Consider the following 16386-nt stretch of genomic DNA (forward strand, 5'->3'; position numbering starts at 1 on the left):
CTGCATTTAGGCACTGAAAAGGGTTCCAGTTGCCATTGATTTATGTAGGTACTGCTATGGCATCCAGGCAGCTGTGTTCTCTCCACTGCCTTATATTCTCACTGTTAATTTCTCTCTCTCTTGACAGTGAAATACAGAACTTCAACACGAGAACATTTGTATTAAGAACTAAAAGCAAATATTCTTTTTCTTACTCATCGGAAGTTTCTCCCAATTCAAATATTATTTTTATTATAGTACAATAGTAAAATAGACAGTTATATTGTCTTGATGTTAAGAAGTTATCATGTATAATCTCAAAGTGCTTTCAACAAACATTATGTGAACCTGAAAATTCCAAAAGCAAATTACCAAATTACCTTGGCCCTACGTCCCTGTTTATATGAAAGTGTTGGATGGGAGAAAATATTTTCTGTATTTCTCTGACTCAGTTTCTCCAGTGTGAGTGAGAACAGGCCAGGACAGGTTTGAGCAAACACAGCTTTATTTATTCACCTTGGAGTAAGGGTATCAACACCTATACAGAACAGTACCCCTTAGTGCATTCTCTCCCCACCCGTTTCAGAAAAACAGCTGTATGTTCTTTCATGGCAGGCATATTCTTTTATAGTGTTATCGAATACATCATTAACGCTTCTAAAAAATGGTGTCCACTACCTAGAATTCTCTGGATTTTGCTCATATCTTTCATGTAAACTAAAAGCATTTCTCATTTGCCTAACATGTCCACTTGCATGAAAACATCAGAGGTGTTTTCAAGAACTACTTATAAGGGAACTACTTCAGTGGGTCTCGTTTCTGTTCTTGTCTGCAAGTTTCTGGCCTGTTTCATTTTGAAGAGAAAAAAAAGATGCATTAACACTTTAAAGGGTAGGCAACATAGGTCAGGCTAGCCTGTCTTTGAGGAAGATAAGTCATTAAGTACCGAATTAAGTATCCAACCCTAACTATCACAACAGAGATGTGTGGGTAGAGAGGTGTCAATTATTAATTTAAAATCTTGTTTTGTATTTTTTTTGCCTTGTGTGTATTGCCAAGTTCCTGGAGTAAAAAATGTGAGAAAAGCTATATTTCTAAGGAAGACAAGTTAGAGAAGCAAGACCTTAGGACAGGGATCCAGCTGGCACAAGAAAGAAGCTGAACAGAAGTTCTCAAGCTGGCCTCCCACTTAGCCAGCCTCCACCATCATGCCCTCCCTCCAAAGGTTGTTGCACATGCTTTGTCCTCTTTTTTGGTCCATAAAGTTGGGAATATTGAGGGGGAGGAGGAATTTCTGCTGCAATGCAGTACATGCATTGCTAAAAAACAAACAAAAAACCCCCAAAATCCTTTGTCATGAATATTACACATAAAAAGTAACAGGATTTCACTGTGGTTGGGGTTGGGGAGAAAAAAAGGGTGTGGCTTCAAACTCTAACCAACTTTACAACTAGAGCATGTAAAAATATGTGTCAGAGGGGGTGATTTAGACCTCCCTGCAAAGTTGGAGATTGTCACAGTAGAGGTTTAACAATGTACAAAAACAAGAGTGAAAATGCTGGCAACTTTTAATTAAAGAAGGATGATGGACAAGGCAGATGAAAGTAAGCTCTGTACCAGGGTCTGTACCTGAGGGAATAGAGCAGCCGAAGAGCCAGAGCCTCATACAGTTGGGATGAAGTGGAAGCACTCATTTCTAATTTTATCATAACATGGTTAGACGGGCCTCTGCTGCCCTGCCTATGCAGCAGCTAAACTGAAGGAGAACAGAACAAACTCTCCTTTCCACTGGAAGACTAATTCTACCACTCTTTTAGCTCCTCTTACCTGGATAACATCTCCCCTGAACAAACATGACTTTTGCATTATTCTGATAACATTCCCTATTCCCGAATCATGGATGAGCCAATTCCTGTTACAGAGGCATACTTTGTAGCTGAATAAACTCTACAGGCCAGGGCTACTGGCACACACAGGATAAGGGAGGAAGAGAATACAGGTTTTTTTTTTTTAAAACTTTTTATTACACAGTAAAGAATACAACAATACCTGAATCATACTTTAAAGATTCACAGGTTGACAGACCATACATTACAGTCCAACTAAGGAAAAAAGGATAAACAAGAAACCACAGTTCAGACATAGTAGACTTAAAAGCTCAAGAGTATGCTGACAAAAGCATGATGCCTAGACCCCACCCCCCAGTGTTAGTCTACCATTAACTTGTGGTACATGTCTGAATTAAGTATTGCACAACAACTTTAATTTTCACAATAATGTCGCAGAACCCAAAATAATATTTTTAAAAAATTACGTCAAATCTGGATTTCAACAGTCTCTAATTTTTTCTGTCCCTTGAGGAAATTGGACATGGAGTCGCTTTCTTTCCCTAGTATTCCAGACGTAGGCATGCTTTGCATAAGTAAACCAGCCTTGAAATTTTTAAATCCCCAAGACATGCACCTATACGAAAAAAAAGTTAGGAAAAAAATTTAAAAGACAGGTAGCCCTGTCACACACAGTCTCATGACAGAAAAAAGAAAGAGAGTCAGAGACAGAGATAAGAGATAGAGGACGCCCTATTTCTATCAGCGACCACCATTCAGTTCTATCCAATGAAGGTAAGTTTTTTAAAATGTGTTATACCTACAAATTATACTCTCACATAGCCTGTACATAAGTGACAAGCAAAAAAGGAAAGTAACAAAAGTTTTATTTTCTTTTTCTTCTTTAGGTTATGAGGTCTGCATTGTTACCAAGAAGTGATATGGTTTGCAGCTGTATGAGCTTAACTTTTGGTATCCTGGTTCTTTTGTGCCCATTTGGTTTGACTAGACCAGTTTTTGTTAGCTACTGGTGCAATATACATGCTGTCAGAGGTAGAGTGAAACTTTTTGCCACTGAGGAGAATGTAGCAAAACAGGAGGAGAGGAGGAGAGAAAGAGGAGGAAGAGGGAAAGGAGGAAGAGGAATCAGAGATAGAGCTCGGAGTTAGGGATTTTTTTTTTTTTTTTTTTTTTGTATTTGTTTTCACTCAGGGTGCCCTGAATTAAAAGTAATGAGACGTACTGTACTAATCCTTATTTTACACACTAGTGTTAAGAATAACAGTGCTGTTTCACATATATCACAGCTTCTAGATAAAGATGTGTGGGTATGACATACCTCATTTTTTGGGATTATTTAACCCTTCGTAGCCTAGAACATTTAATAGCTCTGTAAGAAAGGACTGTCCAGTGTCACAAGCAGACTAGAAAGCAGAGTGAGGTCAAAGGATTCTGGGAGCACCATGATAAAATATAACCCATTCAGAGCCTGGTTATGTGCTTTCTTTTCACTTTAAGCAGGTGTGCTGGCAGAGGGACTTCCAACATGCAGATAGATGTATTTATTTGCTCATCAGAACTTTCTAAATTAAAAAGCCATTTCAGAAACATAACAGTACTTAAACAAAATTAAAACAAACTTAGATATAAAAATACAAGGGAAAAATGCTAAAAATGTTAGGTCTATGAGACTTAAAGCAAACAGATTTATGATTGCCCCTGTGCAGACACTTAAAAGCCATTTAAAACTGTATTCAAGGGCTACATTAAAATAAAAAAAAACGTTAATGGATCATTTTAGATTTTTAAATAAATGCCTGGTGTGTGTGTGTATGTGGATAAGTGTCTTCCCAGCCTCGAAAACTTTGGTTGTCTACACAGCCTGCTGCACTGCTGACTTTCCCTAAAGCACACCACCACTTCCTGGGCTACTGTTTTTCAAAACTAACAAGTAATTCTGGTCTGGACCCTGGACAACGAAGGGTTAATGAATTCACACTATATCTTGCCGAACACGTTTAACCTGCTGATCATTTGGAAAGTAGTTCTGGTGCTTTGCAAAATTCTGATTTTGGTCCATCAGATCAGTCTTTGGCTGACTTCCCTTTTTGAAAGAATACTGTATAACCTGGCATTCAGCAGTGTTAAAGCTGTCAGTCTACACCTCAGCATTTGGAGCTCTAATGATTTATCTTTTTTTTTTTTTTTTTGTAAAATTAGAAATACTTAAACAACTTTACAGTGATATGCATGCACTGTCTGTTTTAAAAGTAGGATATCTTGTTACTTTTTTAAAAAAGTCCCAAATAATGATTTTCCAAAAAGAGAAAAAAAAAAAATTCCACTACTACTCTATGCTACAGCTGAACTTGGTGAAATGGCTCTAGCATATTCAAGAAGTTTGCTTTAAAAAAAAGCATGCCTAGGGAGTCATTGTGACAGTGCAAAATACATTTATGTACATTCCCTCTTACAAAAACACCAATATGTTAGCATTCCGTGAAGCATGCTGGTTTTTAGGGGAAAAGAAAATCTTATAAGAGAATGAAATAGCAGCTCCGAAAGATAGCTTTTTTCTTCTTTTCTTGAGGACAACCAAAAATTTTTTTTTCTTTTTTTTTTCTGAACTACTAGAGAAATATCATTAATACATACAGATATAAAAGCAGCATAGAAAGATACAGGTTTCTCACCAACTAGGAATAAAGAGACTAAATGTGGGCATATGGTTAAACTACAATGCATCTTCACATTTGTCCAACACATTTACAAGAAAAACACCATTGGAAACCTCACAAAGACAGAAGTGTTTTAACACCAAGAGAACTACTAGTTTTTAATTAAAAATCCAAACAGGGTGGGATTGAAAAAATTTGGAAAGGGGCTGGAGCTGAAGCCACCATTTTTTAAAAGTTATTTTTCAATATAAAATGAATGAGCTGGAATAGACCCAATGTCTTACTCTGTGGTACCTTACAAAAATGAAGAAATGTTGAAGGTCTATTTAGGGCAGCTGGCTGATGTCAGAGCTGCCAGAATGCTAATTAACTGCAGGCTGAGTCTCTTAACAGATGTGTGTGTGCGCGCACATGCGTGTGTGCGTGCATGTGTGTGTGTGTGTGTGTGTGTAAAGGAGCCTTTGTGTTATGGCATTTTTTTTCTTGCTGCTATATTCATACATCCCAGTGCAAACATTCTTTCATTTTTCATTCTGTTGACCTGGATATTATTTCTTTTTAGAAACAGGAAAAAAAAAAAAAAACCCAAACATCTGTTTCTCCTTCCAATATGCTACACATTTGCGTATTTGTAGTGGGTCTTCAAAGTTCAGTTAGCAACCTGTGGATGCCATTTATCTTCTTGTTAAAAAATGTCTACTGCTGTAGCCAATGCTCATGCCCTTGAGGGATTTCCTCTTTTTTTTTTTTTTCCATTATTGTATATCAGGAACATTGTGACTTTTAATATTAGCATTTTACTTTCAACAGCAATTAGCAATCTCTTGGTTTGCTGTTTGGTAAAGCATCGGTTAATGAGGTCATCTAGTTTAAAATCCCAGCTACTGGAAAATAACAGGGAGGAGGTCAAATCTATCATTTCATGTTATATTCTCTGCTCTCTTTTCATTTGTTTAAGGAAAAGATATCTTTGTTATCCACAATAAGTCATTATGACCCGTTACTGGCCCTCTGTTTTACTACCGCCTCAAGATACGGTTAGGTTATCTCTTGCTGAAGTACTGAAATAGGATAGTTCATCTATAAACACACAAACAAAAAAACAACTGAGCATCTGAGGGTGAGGAATTAATTTCATGTTGGTTGTGCTGTCTTTCCTCCAACAGTTCTGAGTTCACATCTAGCGAGGGGTTGTCTCTATGGTGGAAGGGGTCCCCGGAGTAGTAGACCTCGGGGTGGCTGCTGGTGGTGTGTCCATCGGGCTCCCAGCCCCACTGTTGGGCGTGACAGAAGAGCTGACCGCAGGCGTGTCCCCTTGCTGCTGGGCCTGCAGTGTCTGTCCACAAATGTGGTGGTGCTTTTCCCAGTCTTTGTGTTGGCAAAATGAGCCACAGTATCGGGCTGTGTTACAGCCACTGCAGGTTTCACTTGCTTTACGACCACAATTCCAGCAACTCTAAAGGAGAAGGCAGAAGAAAGTAAAATCTCACATTAATACGTTGTTTAGGCCAAAGGCTGAAGATGGCCTAGGCAGTACTGCCACCTTACTGTCAAAAACTATTTGGTAAAAATAAATAAAATTCTGGGGGTGGGGAGGAGGTGGTGTGTGTGTGTGTGTGTGTGTGTGTGTGTGTGTGTGTACACTAAACACAGAGAAGATGCAGGTTTTGGTGTGATAACTGCCCAAACTTTTCTGCTAACAACTATTACGATATCTAACAAACTGGCTTTTTTTTTTTCCTTCTGTTTTTGCTATAAAAATCCTTCCTTTTAGGTTTGGTTCTCTTCACTTCTAAATTCTTTGTTCACCTATACTAACATTTGTCATATCTAATTTTTTTTCCCTTCTAACACCACTGTGGTCAGACACAAATATATCAATCTTCTAGATACTAACAGAAATTACAAAGGAACTACAAAAACCCTAACTTAGAATCAAAGAAACATAATAAAAGAAATAGAAGATTCTATTCCCTGCTCCATCACAAACTAGAGAGTGAGGCAAGACATTTTAACCTCTCCATGCATTTAGTTCTTTCTTCCTACTGCAATCGGTTAGTTATTCAGGGCACCTAATATGCAAACTCAAACAATCTCCTTGACTTCAACTCCCTGGAGGGCAGGGTCTTTGGTTTGTTTATTCTCTGATATACTTTAAGCACCTAGAACAGTGCCTGATATATAGCATGTGCTCAATAAATATGAATGAAATGAATAAATCTGACTATACCAAATTTGGCTTTGAAAAACTAGAAATACTAATACTGGGTAAATAATAAGGAGTTTTATTTGCACATGATGCATTCTAGCTGATGGAGTTCCTTTGCAGCTCATTTGCACCTCAGCAACTCTGGCCACTCTGAAAAGGGGAACTAAAAACTTAGACTCTAGCAAGCCCACTGCCAATGTCTAGTCTAAGAGGTGAGCAAAGCCCAAAGGAGGTTGCCTCTGAGATATAAACTTTGAAATAAATACATCATGAATCAGAGCACAATATACTAGAGACAGAAGATCACATATATGGGATAGATCCTAGAGCAGGAAGAAGAGATGAAGAGAGACTAAAGGAGACAGTGCCTTCAGAGACCATCCAGGAGGAGGTGGAATCTCAGGAAGCCAACTATAATTGTAAAGCAGTTCCTTTGGCAAGATCAATCCTACTGTGAAATGCTATAGCAAGTGATCATAGCTTTGTGCAAATATATATATATATATATATATATATATATATTTATTCTTTATCTTCCTCAGTTTTGATTATTCTCTTGCAAAACAAACTTCTGATTATAATCTGGTAACTCCATCCAGCTGACTATATGTGTGTGATGGTTGTGTCACAATTAAAGTATATTTTTTAAAGCTCTGATATAAATGAATATTAAAAATCTCTCCATTGTGTTCCCTGCATTTGACTTTCAGCATGCTAATTGTGTGGCTTAAGGAAGGCTCATGAGCCTACTAATAATATTGCAGTGAAATGCCAGCCCATCACCCTGATATGAATGGCTTTACCATTGTGCAAAGCGGGCAAAGGGATTTTTAGCAGTCATCCTAACTTTGCTAAGATATAAAGAGGCTCCTAGAGTTCCCAGAGCTGGAAGCCTGTAAACCCAGAATTCTGGTTTAAAACTTTTAAAAGGAATTCAGCTCTACGTTCTTATTTCTTTACCATTCAGAAATTATGGTCCAAGAGAGGGGAAACAAACAAACCAAAAACCTTAAGCTTTCAAAATCTGGTCAATGGGAGGTATTTCAAGTGAACATAGCTGAGGAAATCTGTTAAAGTCATAAATAAAATTTAATTTAATTTAATAATCAGTACTAGAATAATTGTTTTTTTCTATTTTAATTTAACCAAGAAAATAACTCAAAAGGTGTGTACTTCTGATCTGAGGTTTCACTGCCATAACTAGAATCTCTTTTCTCTCATAATTAATTCAGTTGCATTACATATACAAATGACCTCACAAAGATGTGAACAAATGTGGGTCTGACCCATCCTTCAGAGTAGTGAGGTACAACATGGCACTCAGAGTGAAGTTCACTTCCTTGAGGTTTAGCCATTTAGAATAATGCCAGCTGGATCCTGGAACAAACTCAGCAAATAAGTGAAATCACTAGATTACATGAGAAAATCCCAATTAGAGAACAGAGACTGAGATCCAAAATAATATTTTAAAAAAATTAAATACGTAATCTGAATCAAGTAGCTTTAGGAAATATCCTGGTGTGAGTCCTATTCTTTGTCTGGCAGAGGCACATTTTGGCAGACACCACGGTGGTAACGTCCCAGTATGCAACACTGTCTTCAGATTGAAATCTAATTTAGGCAACCTTCTTAATTTAAGATGATTAAACACACAGACTAAATCAGGTAATTACAGATGCATGTGTTGGAAAGTGGAAATAGGAGACAGAAAGGGGACTTCTTTATTTTTTAAAGTGTTTTCAAAGATGGGAACAATTTTAAAAATAAAAAAGTGGAATTATGCCAAATATAGAAACAGATTGTAAAGCTGCTGGGAATTGAGCCTTCTTGCCAAGCATGGCTGGGTTCTGACCCAGGATTAAGGGCTCTGGCTAGTTTTATCTCTAGTCCCATTCCCAAATTGCTTGATTCTATTCATCAATTACCTATCAGTGGGACAAAGCAACCTTCAGCTGTAGGAAGGTATAACACAGCAATTCAAATGACCTGGTGGAGAAAAAGCTACATATTTTTTATTGCTATTAAAATTGTATTGCGATGAATATGTAGAAAACCTTAGCCCAAGTACCCAACTAACAAATAACTCCAAAGTGCACATTCCTTTTTAAAAGCTTACTATGAAAACAGACAAAGCAATTTCTACTAATATATTTCTTTTGAATGGGTCTACTGAATTTTCTATTGGCTATGTATAGACTAATGATTGACCAGAGACACTCAGCACCTCAACAGTCACACTTCTGGGAACAATGGAATGTGCAGGATCTTTTAAGTACTCTAATCAGAATGTTTTTAAGTTTCTAAGCTTTCAGCTGTTCACAAAGATTGAAACCACAAATTGTGTATATTACCCCATGTATATCCACAAGGGCAGGGTTAAAGGTTTAATCTAACTTTACATTTTTCAATTTATGCTATTTATATTCAGGCTAGTTTTTCCTGATACTTGCTCTGTTTGTTTGTTATCTATTTTACTACTTTTTAAAATAACTGAGCTTCCTTTTCAGTCCCTGAAAGAATGACACTTATGAATGAGTTATCACAATAGTATAGAAGGCCCAAGAAAATCATTTCATAGCAAATTTCATTCCCAAAGCTCATGACACTTTATAATCTTCACTTATTTGTGACAATACATTCTCTTTTGGACATAAAACATCTTTTATTCTCTTTTTGGAAATTGGGAATCAGTCCATTGACCAAAGTTAGGCTATGACTCAGAGAAGAATATGATGCTCAACACAATGTTCCCCTTTGCTAAATGTACTAATACTAGAGATGGAAACCAAAATGATGGATTGAAGCCTTCAAATGCCAAAGCTACATTTCAAAGATTATTGATACTTTGTTTCATATCACCAATTCTCTTCATCCCTAGGAACAAAATTATTTCTTCCATCTTGTTATTTTAGATATACAGAAAATGGCATTTCTGCTCTACCAGCAAAATATCTTTCCTGGTATTTACTGGTGGAAATTCTTTTTCCAAGAAACAAAAGACTGCCTCCTGAGTATCTCCAGAACTTAATACCTATAATCCTCAAGAAAACCCTCATATGCAAAGGATACTCAGTGAATTAAGTAGAATGTTTATAATTTAAATTCCTCAAATGATAAGAACTCTATAGAAAGTAATATATTAACTTAAATTCACACTAAAGATCACATCTTACATTTGCATTGTACTTGACAATTTCAAACCACTTTCAAATACATTTTGCATCTTGGGAAACTGAGGTTAAAAGAATAAATAACTTTTGAGTAAATGACTTGCCCAAAATCACACAGATATGAAATTACATAGCCAAGGTTTGATTGCAGTGTTTAGACTGCAAACCAAATATTTTCTAAAATGTCACATACTGTCAATTTCAGACCTTTCTTGGAGCTTGTTTTGGTGGGAACATGGTTAGAAGGGCGCTGAACTCCTCAAAGTGGACAGAAGTGGGACCAGGAAGTCAGAGCACCAAAGAACAAGGTACCATGGTGTGTAATGGAAATGGCTTCCAATTTTGAGTGTCTTCAGAGCCAGCCTGGTTAGATTTCATTTCCAACTACATTGCTTAGTGGCTTTAGAATGACAGCAAGTTACTTAACCTCTTAGAGAGACAGTACCTATAAAAAGCAGGAATATAACTTCAGGGTTATTCGGGATTATGTCAGTGCTAAGTACAATGCCTGATGTTCAGTAGATCCTAAATAAATGGCAAGAACTAACGCCGCGTCCTCCTTTAGGCACCGGCAGGAAGAAAATGAAACTACATATAATCCTTACACAGTGCAACATTTAGAATTAGAAAGTTTGTGGTCATGTGCCTCCCTCCACAGGCACTGACAGCTACACAGAGAGAACATTAGTTTACTTCCCCTTATATTTCATTAATGACCAATTACCTTTTCTCCTTCCTCATTGTCTTCAGATTTCCTGAAGAGTCACTGCTACTGACTATTTCTTCATCCCCCCTTTTTAAAATCTCTTTGTTGAGATTTCCTCTGGCTCTGGTTTCCAAGATACTAAAATTCTGATTCTTATTGTATAATTTGTTCCACTTCTGTTTGTCCATTCCCTCTAAATATTTGGCAAGTGGGAAGCTGGCATATAGAAAATATCCTTCCCTTCCCACACTCTCCCTTGATAGATTTTGTGGTTTTAACTATCAGCTGTAAGAAAACGATTCTCAAACCTGTTTCTGCAGCCCTCATTTCCTTCCTGAGCTGCAGCCTCTTACTTTGAACTGCTTGTTCTGTAGCTCGACAAGGATACTCCTTAGTCACCTAAGTTGGTATTCCCTAAATGTGGCTCTCTGGTATGGTCACTGGCAACACTAAGGCCCAAGATTTTGTCATATTACTGGACACACCTCTTTCTTTAGTTCCTACAACCACTGGATGCCAAACCCCACACACCTTGCTTCCATGGTTCTCTTCCTTTCCAATCTCATGGTTACTGTCCTAATTCCTCCCCTGTCCTTCCTGTTAAAATAGCTTCTTAATCTTTTTTTCTTTTTAATTTCATATACAGACACTGTTCATTTGTAAGGTGACTTGTTTATAAGATACTTCTACTCATCTTATTTGCACTTCTTAACCATCTTGCAAAGTGAGTCACATAAATATTATTCCAGTTTTACAGATGAGAAAACCAAAGCTCCAAGAGGTGAACCACTCAAGATTATTCCAGGCCCAATGCTCCATTCATTGTACCATGAACTCTACAGATTCAAACAGTTGGCCTTTTAATAAATGAAACTAACAAACAAAATCTTATTTTACCACAGGGTCACAGCTCATGCTCTGGGAACTCCAAATTCTTCTGGGGATCAGACCAGTTGATTCCCCAGAAGAATTCGGAGTTCCCAGAGCATGAGCTGTGACCCTATGCTTTGAGAGCCCTTTGGGGTAACTGTGTGGTAGCTGCATTCTAGAGAGTCCACTCAGGTGGCATTTCCACAGTTTGGGCCATAGTGCACAGGTTTCACTGAGAATGGTTCCAACAAATTCTTGAAGGAGTAATCAAGGTGAACCACTCAGACTGACATGCTTACATTATCAAGGCTTAGCAGGTTCTGGAAATATAAAGTTCGTAGATACAATCAGTGTTTCTGCTTAAGTGCCACAAAACTGCCCAACTTTGATTAGACGCTGTCCAGTTCTGCATGTATGTAGGACTAATGAATAAAGGATGATTTAATCTGGGGGAAATATCACTTCGATGGCTTAAAACTCAAAACTAACTATCAGAACAGTCCAGTTATTTATTATCTGTCCTATGCTCATTTCCAGTCACTTGCTTTGATCACCCAAGCTAAAGTAAGTTATGGATTTCAAAGAGCTGTTGCAGGCTCTTTTGAAATAGCCCCAATATGACAGTGTTAATTGGAAGGAAAAAACAAACGAACAAAAAACTATATACATATAAGAACCAGAAATAATAAGGAGGGGGGGACAATTTCAGCTAGCCAGATCTGGCAAATTTCTTTTGATTTATACTAATGTTAGCATTACATTCTTGGTGAAATATGTAATACACTATAAAAAGAAAAACTACACAAAATGTATTGCTAGATGTCTAACTGAAGTCCAGCATTATTTTGTTATAATAATGATTATTAGTCTATAAACCCAAGTGAAGTCACAGAATGAGGTGGAAATAATCTGAAGGAAATCTAATTAGGAAATAGATACACCAGTACACAATCAGGAAAAAAAATTTTGCTACTACTGTGTGGCTATCTAGAAGGTGGCCTCTCCAGCAGCCTAGACTGAGGTCCAGCTCATACTTACTACTGCAAGACCCTGAGCAAAGACCTAACCTCTTAAGATTCAGCTTTCAACTGCAAAATGAAGACACAGCACTGTCTACTCTCTGAACTCCCAGGAAGAGCAAATGAGTGTAAGTATAGAAAGCACTTTCTACCACACCTGCCACAGAGATAAACATTCACTGTAGGTCTTCTTGTTTTACCTCAGGCAAAACAAACTTGATATCACCCCCAATAACTGTGCCCAGCATGGCTCCATTTGCCTGGGATAGCTTGGTTTATAGGACTGCTCTGTAAAGAGAACTCCCTTTTACTCTGAAAAGTGTCCCTGTTTGGATGATAAATTACATGCCCCACCCCCAACAATACCCATGTGTTATTCATTCCTGACTCTGCACTTTCTTCCTGCTGTTTTTTCCCATTAAATATTTACAACTCTTCTTTCCTCTAGAACTTCTCCATTCTTTATAGTCAACCTTTCATAACCACGTTTTTCTAAGTCGAATGGGCATTATTAGGTCTACTGGACACGTGTGGAAATAAAGGCAGAAAAAGGAAGACTAAAGTCAGAAATGACAGAGAGAGGTCATGGGCATCTGTACTTAATACAAGTAGATCGGAAAAAACAAATGAACAGCCACCCCAGGCCTAGAACTCTGGTCTGCTGATTCTGAGGTTTAGGTTGTTTCTTAAAGTCTCCCTGCAAGGGAAAGAAAGAATAATAGTTTGTGTATTTATATTATCTACATATGTATTTTTATAAACTTTGAATTTAAAGAACACATATGATCTAGGTAAGAGGTGAGTATATGTCTACAACAAGAGGTGGCTTGAAATAGGAAGGAAAAAGAGAAAAACAATGGTTTAGTCAGAAAACTTCCTTGTACCTTATGATGAAGGACTGTGGGAAATGTGAGCAGATAATGATGCCTTGCATTAGAGCTCTCAAAACATGTTAAACTAAAATGTCGATGAAAAAAAATCCTAAACCTTGTAAATAAGCAAATAACATCTCATTCGTTAAGAAGAAATGGAGGCTGATAGGAGTGAAATGAATCACCTTAGGCCCCCCAATGTGGTGACTGAACTGGAGCTAGAATTCAGGTTCATGGGTCTTTCTAGATCCTTTCTGCCATACCCATCTTTCTCTGAGCTTTGCTAGCAAAAGATGCTCTAATCGGCACTGAACATAGCCTTTAAGTGGTATGACCAGAGTTTCATCATCAAAACTAGGACACCTGAAAGTGAAAGGGGACGCTTTTCATAATTACATGGGAACAACAGGGGTAACCTGGGATTGTCCCATTCAAACTGGGGTGTATGGTCACCTTGGACCCCACCTTTATATATTATAGTGCTATCCTGATTTTCACATTAGCATGAGCTATTTAAGCCTTTGTGCCCTTCCCAATCTACAGAGGAGTTTGTCCAGTTGGATTAAATAATCAATTTGAGCTCTTTTAAATGTTTTAACTCATGTTGTTTATGCATTAAAAAAATGAAGAAGGGTCACTCCTTCACCACCTATATACGTAAGTTTCTGATGGTTGCTCAAGTAAGATCACCTGATAGGTATACTCCAAGCCCTGCATGCCTACTGGTTCATGAGGGCTGGAAGAGGAGCTCCATCCTGGCCCAAGGAAGTCAGAGCTGTTCTGGCTCTGTCTAGGAAGAGCCATTTGCAAGCATCAGTGCTGGGGTGGCTTTTATTAGATCATTTTTATTAAAAGGTGTACATTCCTCAGTGCAAATAAATAACAGTGTGTAGGAAAACAGTAGGTTTGATTCAAAGTTGTGTCTTTACCCTTAAATGAAAAGTAAAAATTTCTGAGGTGGAGAAAAAGTATTTACCTACAAAATTCAAGCTAACGATTGGGCAAAAGGTACAGCTAAACTTAAACCTATCACTAGGCACATAGATTGTTCTTGGATATTATCATTCCTTGGGAAAACTAGCACCATTAATTTAGTGCTAAAAGATTAATCTTTTATTTCTTTGTCAAGTCTTTGGTCAAACAGCTTTTATAGTGTGTGTGCGTGCATGTGTGCATGTGTGCATGTGTGCGTCTGTGTGTGTGTGTATGTGTGTGTGTACTTATATGCAAGTCTGGAAGAGTCTCAGCTTCATTCAAATGAAGTCTGTCTTCCATCTTTTGCTCTCCTTTCTCAGGAAAATGTCTACATTACTTTTGAAGAAGAGGCTTAATCCTTTGAGAGATCAGTTCCTCCTGCCACACCATCACCTTAAAAAGTGGCCTTGCAATTTAAAGAGAAGAAATGTAGAAAAGCGAAGTTGCCTTTATCTGCATCCCCAAATTATCATAATGATCCTTATAAAAAGATCCTTCTTTCACTGTTATGGAACAACATGAAGACTGACAACATGCTGAAAATTCTAGTTTAGATTCTGCCATTTCTTAGCAGTGTTAACTCTAGCCAGGTGAGTTTCCTCATGGCTAAAATGATCATGTCTCAAGGTTCAAGCCACTATATGAGACAGTTTCATTCATCTTCACATCATGAGAAAGACCAAAGTATTTAGAGGTTTAATGGCTTTTTCAAAATCACAGAATTGTGATGGTTGAAGAAGGAATTAAATTTGGCCCTCTGAATTCCATACCCTTTCTTGTAGCATAATTTGCTTCAAATCCTTGAGACAGTGTCACTGAAGACAAGGGTAGTGCTATATTAAAAAACAGTTTCCCAAGAGACCCAAAAAGAAAAACAAAAATAAAAACAATTATATAGATTATCACTCATACCTACATTTGTTCATCCTATCTACTACTTACTATAGCTATTTGATACACCATGCTTTTATAATGCTGAAGACTAGGGTCAAGATCATATGTTTTTCTGGTTAGGTTTTATGAACAAAGATAAAAAGCTTATAGTGAAGGAATTAAAGCATATCACTGATGAACACAAAGAATTAATTTTCAGCTTATTCCTAGACATTTATTCAGAATTTAGTGATTTACAAAATACTCTTAACATAAATAACAGTCCTAAACATTCATGTGAAAGTGATAATGTTTTAATGATGGCAACAACTGTGCTTCATAGTATTAGTAACATGAGTAGAGCAGGGCAAATTCTCTTCAAAAGATGCTAATAAATTTTCTAAAGTACAAAACAAGTTCTTTAAATACTCTAGCCATAAGATGCTAATAAAATTGAATCTATGTCTAGTTTAATTTAACAATGGAAAAGTCAGCAGTTAAAATGTAGATAAACTTCCCTTTGTCCCTCTTTTCCTGAGAAACTTTCAAATGTCGAAAATCTATTCCTTTTGTCCTCTTGATATTCATCTGGTAGGCATTAAATAGAAACTGGGCATAGTGATTCCCACAGGGTCTTTCATCTACAAAGAAGCCTGGTACAAATTAAATTCTTACTCTCCCTCACAAATTATAGATATGTATTATAATAGACCACTGATTTACTAGTTCATGGTTTTGCTAGTTCAGCTAATTACAGACTTTATATAAAGGTACTTTGGGACTGGGGATTGTGGCGCTGGATTAACGCAGAGCAGTGCCATGTTGCTCTTACAGATGCTCTTGACATACAGACTCTATTTTAAAAAGCATTCTGTTAGATACTGTATTTTAGTTACTTCCCAGATCTTTGAGCCATTTAGGGTGTGTGTGTGTGTGTGTGTGTGTGTGTGTGTGTGTGTGTGTGTGAGAGAGAGAGAGAGAGAGAGAATTTACTGGAAAAATACTAAATAATACTGCCTCTGGCCGTGATGTTATATTATGAATTGATCAATTGATCATCATACCGGTTATAAAAATAATGTGGAAAAACTGACTATGCAGAAAATCTTTTAGAAATGTTAAACTGATGCAAACATTGTTTTAGTGTTGATTTTAGGACCTATAGTTAAGGAAATGACTTTGATCACAGGCATGAAATATGTTTTTGGA

General features: G+C 37.2%; 1 protein-coding gene across 11 annotated transcripts in view; it reads right to left on the reverse strand.

Annotated features, from left to right (window-relative positions):
* Positions 1 to 1996: 1996 nt before the first annotated feature.
* The window catches only part of RUNX1T1 (RUNX1 partner transcriptional co-repressor 1), a 134519-nt gene continuing 120129 nt past the window's right edge, over positions 1997 to 16386 (reverse strand). For all 11 annotated transcript variants that reach the window (XM_016147806.2, XM_016147801.2, XM_016147803.2 and 8 more), the window contains one exon: positions 1997 to 5939. In XM_016147806.2, coding sequence (XP_016003292.1) covers positions 5664 to 5939 — 276 coding nt within the window. In that variant the 3' untranslated portion in view covers positions 1997 to 5663. The remainder of the gene's footprint in view (positions 5940 to 16386) is intronic.

The sequence above is a fragment of the Rousettus aegyptiacus genome, unplaced genomic scaffold, assembly GCF_014176215.1.
Source record: "Rousettus aegyptiacus isolate mRouAeg1 unplaced genomic scaffold, mRouAeg1.p scaffold_m13_p_15, whole genome shotgun sequence".
Lineage (NCBI taxonomy): Eukaryota > Metazoa > Chordata > Mammalia > Chiroptera > Pteropodidae > Rousettus > Rousettus aegyptiacus.